Raw genomic sequence first — 6277 nt, forward strand, 5'->3', positions numbered from 1 at the left:
TTGACAGAATTTAAACATAAACCTTGGTATTTAAAAAAGAGTTAATTACCAAAACAGACTTTTTACGACATTTTAAATTATGTATTAAATTTTTAATTTTTTTAATATTAGAACTAAATTTTCTTTTTGTTTCAAATTACCGTTGTCTATATTCTATTAAAATTATTTATTAATTTCTGGCACATTCTTCTCATTTAAATGATATATAATTTTAAAAAGAATAAGTTTAGCGAATAAGAGAGCATGTAGCATGTAATGCCCAAATGTCACCTCTATCACAATATCTAAGGTATAATAATATATTGGTAAAGAGGTGATACATGAGGTATCGTTTTCTTTGGCCAATTTATCTTTTTTAAAGTCATATTATTTAAGTGAGAAAGAGACATTAATAATTAATAAAATACGTTAATAAAATAAAAATAACGGGAACAAATTTGAAATAGGATAAAAGTTTAGTCCTAATATTGAAAAAGTTAAAAATTTAATAAATAATTAAGAACACAATATTCTTAACGCCAGTTACTGTCCAAAGATTTACTTTGGACGGGCCAGGAATATGGGATTAATTGTCCTTGTTATCGGACATAGTGACCATTCGACGACCCTCAACAACACAATATATTCTTAATTCATAAGTAAAATTTTATTTTCCACCATCAAGGAAATAATTACTAACGCCAGTTAATGTCCAAAGATGTACTTTTGAGTCAAGCTTCTTTACCAGAACTGGTGCAAATTATAAGAGGACAGGCTAAGAAGTCATGCCTGCGCTGGTCTGAGTATACATCTTCTCACAACCTTGTCATGGCGTAGTCCAAAGCATCGACCAGGAAATCTGCAGATAGAAGAAACTCAAATCTAGAACAGATAGAAGACACAATTGTAGAAAGACTTTCTCAGACTAAAGACTCTCTGGCAGCAAATTTATATTATCTAGCTAGTTGGTGATAAGGTCTGTTAGGCAGCGCTTGACTTCACACTCAGTTTTGCCAATTAAGTAGGGAAAATTAGGCTTGTTCAGAGTACCTGCATCTTCCTTGGTGAAACACATAGGCGGCTTTATTCTGAAAACATTCCCATGGAGTCCCCCTTTTCCAACCAGAACACCAAGCTCTTCATTGAGGAAGCAAGCAGTCAATATGATAAGATATGCGGAATGAAATTACACAAATTTGAGTATTTTTTCCCCTTATTATGGGAAGGTGCACTCATACCTCGGAGCTTCTCAAATAAAACTGCAGTTTCTGCCTTGGCAGGAGTCTTCTCTTTTCTGTCGGTGACAAGTTCTATACCCACCATTAAGCCTCTGCCTCTCACATCTCCAATAACTGAATATCAAGATCAAAAAGAATAAATAAGAGAAGAACCATGCTAAATACTTGTCATTCAAAATCTAAAATAGCACGCATGTATGAAAAAGGATACTATTCATATTAAAAACAATTCATTAATAAAAGAAGTGTATGAATTGTTTTTAACCATAAACTTTATGCCCGGGTCAAACAAATCTAGCATCAGCTGATCTGTGATATGCACAGTATCCTATCCTTAAGGCCTTGGAAGTTGGGCATTAAATAATTATCATATTGATACCAATTTACCATGATTGATGTAGTCATGAAGCCCATCATGACCTAACATGTACCTATTATTCTATCAAATATCGATCTTCCCAGTCATGTCAGAGCTATTATGTTGCTTGCTCTGTTCAGTTATACTAAATTCGTGAGGAAAATCCATTTCCTCCAGGAAATTTCGCAGCTGAGTCCTATTGAACAACTGATTCAGTGTTAAGGTGAATTTGCAGGAGATAACACTGTCAAATAGGAAATCACGTAAGGAAACACATTAAGACTAGCTTACAGGGAGTCAAACTAAGGGCCTGAAATCAAGTCCAAGTAAAGGTCCATTTTAAAATCTTTTCTGTTTTAGGGTCATAGAACATTGCAAAAAGGCATCTACCAGAAACAGAAAATAAAAGTTCCAACAGGTAATTACTTTCATGTTTTTCCTGAAGACTGGTTAAACGTCCAATCAAGTGTGAACCAACATCAGCGCAATGCTTTTGACGCTTCTCCTTATCAATAACTCTGAGAACTGCAAGTCCACCAGAAGAGCACACAGGGTTTCCACCAAAGGTGTTAAATTGTATCTTCTGAGCCAATACATTGGCTATTTCCGGCGTTGTGACAACTGCCCCCAAAGGCAATCCATTACCAATACCCTGAAAATTGCCATTGGTGAAATCCAATGAAGTCAAGACAACATTTATTAAAAAACTAAAAGAACTGAGAGAAAAGATCAAAGTACCTTTGGAATAAACTAATCAGATATAAAAGAAACATGTCCCTGATTTACAAAATTAAGATGCAAAATTCAAAAACACATGCAACAAAAGACCTTTGCCATGGTAACTATATCAGGAATGACCCCCTGTGTTTCAAAACCCCAGTAGTGACTTCCTGTACGACCAAATCCAGATTGCACTTCATCTGCAATGCAGACACCACCAGCCTTGCGCACCATATCATAAACTAATTTTAGGTATCCAGGGGCTAGCTCAACTGCTCCTCCAACTCCCTAGTTTTTGCCAGAATAATTTATTGAAGAATTAGTGATATCCCAATCAATGTGATCAAGAAACTCAATTACAACTAATTTTGACAAATATCACTAACCTGAATGGTTTCAGCAATAAAACCAGCAACTTTCCCTGAAGTACCATAATCAATGTGATCTTGTACTTCTTTAGCATATTGACTGGCATCAGAACCAAAGATTCCACGATATGGATTTGGATTCATAACATGGTGAATCTCACCCTGGAAATTTCCACAGTAATCAAAAACATAAATCACAGAATGATTGGCTTGTGTTGCTGATTGTCCTTGGAAATAACAAGAGTACTTCACAATGCAATATTATTAGGCAGTAATAGTTTTACATAAACTCTTCTCATTTACCTATGTCTCCTTAGTCTGTCTCCAACTAGCCAGTAGCTATATCAGACACATGCCTCATATATCCTACCACAAGTGTTAAGTTCCCAACATGGGTTCTCATCTTAGATGAGTCCGTTTATGACAATTTGTTGACTAAACTTTTATTATAAGGAAATTTCTGGAAGGACAATAACAACCAATTTACTAGTCAGTAAGACCATATTTTGCAAGAGTCCATGCAGAACAATATGTGACTGTTCTAATAAATCACTATACACGTGATTACCATGGTTATGAAAACATTGCTGTTGCTTTTGCGTTAAGGAACCAATATATTACAAAGCAGAACAAACATGCAATATGTTATGCAAAAACACTCTTAACACTCTAAAGGCACATCCATTTTCTAAATTGCTTGTAAAAGATTACATGGTGGAGATTTCAAACAAACAGTGCAAACAATATTTAGTTTATTATTGTCAAATTCCATCTGTTATCCATGTGAACGTGAAAAAAGCTGGTTGACAAAATGGAAAACCCAATGTCTAGAGAGGGTAAGGGTCAGATTTGTTGAGCCTGATCAAACACAATTGCTTACTTTCAATGTTATTGACAGATCAATTATTTCAATTTTGATGAGAAGTGTTAAATTGTTAACTGCTATCTGATCTAAAAGTTTAAACTGGTAGATAGAGAGCTAACTTGATCTTTTATAATATTATTTTTACTCTTAACAAAAAGAACGGAATGGATTATCAACAACCAGTTAGATCAAAGGAAAATATGAATATGATTCATATAAGATACAAAGACATAGATTGCATGTTAAACAAAATCAAGCATCTCATTTGCAATAAAAATGCCAGTGTGAAATGCTCCATCAACTTTTGCCAAGCAGAAATGATCATAACATAACATATATATAAACAAGATACAGGTCTTGAATTGCAGAAGACCAATTCCTCATATAAATCATAACAATGTACTACAATATCAAAATATGCCATGAAAACCAAACAACTTCAAATATTTTAGATATTTGTAAGCATTAGTGGATAAATATACCTGTGGTATTGAGTATTTCCATGTGTTAAGGGCAGTTAGTCCTATTGTACCAGAACTTCCACCATGATATGCATTCCTCAAGCCAATCATTCCAAGATTACCACTGTATAGTCGTGCCATTAACATAGCTAACTCATTTGCTTCAGTCCCAGAGTTTACAAAATACACAACCTGCATTTAAAATTGAGTTAAAAGGTAAATGACATGGAGAACTTTTTGGGACGCATTCCTTTGTTTTTGCACAATTCGCCGTGAAATTGAAAAAGCAATGTGACAACAAAAATAATTGAAGGGATAATTATTAATTTTCTTCTGGACATAAACATAGTCATTTCCATCAGATGCTAGTAATATTGATTCTAAACCAGTGCTTATGAAAAAATTGAACTTGAGATTTCACTTCCGTTAGAGGGATAGAGAAATGCCAGCTCTATTATGAACCAGGTATGAAAAAGAAGTAAATAAATAGTAGTAGAAGCATATAAAGATTAGATTGTAAAGCCTGAACCTTTAAGTTTCCAGGCATCTTAGATGCCAGGGCCTCTGCAAAATCAGCTATAGCATGGTGTAGGTATATAGTTGTAGCATGCTGGAGAAGCTTGCTTTGCTCCATAATAGCATCCAAAACTTCAGGATGGCAATGACCACAAGAGACAGTAACAATTCCAGCAAATGCATCAAGATAGCGCCTGCCACTCTCATCAAACAAATATTGCATCTTTCCTTCAACAATATTAAGCTGTGTGCACAGTGTAAAGTAAGAAACAGAAGTTGCCAGTAACAATAAGTAGTCAAAAACAATTCTTTTGACATTTATAGGAAAAAAGTGAAAATATGTAAGAACATATATGTCAAATTTATCAGAGTACCATGAACAGCCACTCATATCTCATTTTCATCTATTATGTAGAAACAGCGAATATGTACCAAATACAAAAGGGAAATGGCTATCAAAAATAAAAAATACAAAAGGGGAATGTTATCCTTCGGCATTGCAACCAATGAAACTTATTTTTAGCACCAAAGCTGAAGAAATTAAGGATTTTGTAAGTGTATGGGTCATTCCGGATAATGCAACCAAAATTCTAAATCCAATTCCAGAACTTTATGAATTGTAGACAATTGTACTTCCCAAACAATTTAGAATCGGTACAGAAAACGTATCCCAGAAAAATTAATGAACTAGAATGTGTCTTTGAACAGATCATCAGAGCACGCACAAAATCTCAGTCTCAGGCGAAAATACACAAGTAAATAGGAGATATTTTTAAAACCATCTCAAATTATGACGACGACGATGGCATGACCATCAAGAAATACAAAATCTTACATCTACTCATCATACAATATAGACACTTGCAGCAAAATTGCTGAGATTTTAACAAGTATTGAGTAAAATGTTACAGTTTTGTGAGCATTCCAAAATTTCTTCACAGACCACACACAAGCACAGAAGCAACTTCTTGCCAATTGAGCATAAGATTTGAATACAGACAAATCCCCATTCAATGGGAATTTTGCAGCAATACACCCTTCCAAATCACGATGTACCAAAATCATAAAAAATCATACATAAGTTTCGCTTACAGGCTTCTGGTAATAGTAGAAGAGAGAAGAACCAAGAAACTTCTTGCGCTTGGCAAGTACTTCATCGGCCAAGGGTCCAGTGTAGTGCTTCGGCACGTAATCGAAGGGAGGTAGCTCCGGCGCCGCCAACGAAAATCTCCGGACGGCAACACCGCCGAGATGCTTGGCGTTCGCCGCAGCTTGACGAATGAAAGTCCTCCCCGACGCCATGATCGATCGATCAAAAACTTAACGCAAATCAAATCCCTATATACATTAAACGGAGAATAATCAGTTTGGCGCCTGATTGTGGAAATTTGGGAAATGATGACGTGGAATTTGGATTCTCTTTACCAAATTATGAAAGCATATCTTGGGGGAACCGAGCTGGAAAGATTCCATGCTGCTAATTACCCAAAAACCATGGTTATGGGTATTTTCGTAATTATACATTTATAATACAAATATTCGTCCCAATTAACTTTGTAAATTTTTTAGTAATATATATAAACAAGAAGTAAATAGGATTCTTCTACTTTGCACGGACTTACCAAATGGGTTAAAAAGACCCAAATGCTCTCGTTCAGCCTTTGCCTCTTTCCATTCTTCTATGACCACATGATCGTCGATGCTGTCGCCTCACCTCACTGCCTTGTCGCCATCGCATCGTGGCCTTTCTACCATCGCCTTGCCTTGCCTCG

At 35.4% G+C, this 6277-nt stretch overlaps 1 protein-coding gene across 1 annotated transcript; it reads right to left on the bottom strand.

Moving 5' to 3' along the window:
• Positions 1-462: 462 nt before the first annotated feature.
• Positions 463-5918, bottom strand: LOC127803072 (alanine--glyoxylate aminotransferase 2 homolog 1, mitochondrial). Its single transcript, XM_052339092.1, has 9 exons — positions 5598-5918; positions 4519-4749; positions 4011-4181; positions 2682-2825; positions 2404-2583; positions 2002-2227; positions 1218-1331; positions 1030-1116; positions 463-838 (listed from the first exon to the last, which is right to left on the bottom strand). The coding sequence occupies exons 1-9, from the start codon at positions 5805-5807 to the stop codon at positions 795-797; spliced, it is 1407 nt and encodes a 468-aa protein (XP_052195052.1). The 5' UTR covers positions 5808-5918; the 3' UTR covers positions 463-794.
• Between the last annotated feature and the right edge of the window lie 359 nt (positions 5919-6277).

Source organism: Diospyros lotus, chromosome 6 (assembly GCF_014633365.1).
Source record: "Diospyros lotus cultivar Yz01 chromosome 6, ASM1463336v1, whole genome shotgun sequence".
Lineage (NCBI taxonomy): Eukaryota > Viridiplantae > Streptophyta > Magnoliopsida > Ericales > Ebenaceae > Diospyros > Diospyros lotus.

Bases quoted from the DNA above. Each gene is read 5' to 3' on its own strand.
- LOC127803072 (XM_052339092.1), bottom strand. From the start codon at position 5,807: ATGGCGTCGGGGAGGACTTTCATTCGTCAAGCTGCGGCGAACGCCAAG. The intron at 4,750-5,597 runs GTAAGCGAAACT...CTGTGCACACAG, and splicing joins TCTACTATTACCAGAAGCCT to CTTAATATTGTTGAAGGAAA. The intron at 4,182-4,518 runs GTTCAGGCTTTA...TTTTAAATGCAG, and splicing joins AGATGCCTGGAAACTTAAAG to GTTGTGTATTTTGTAAACTC.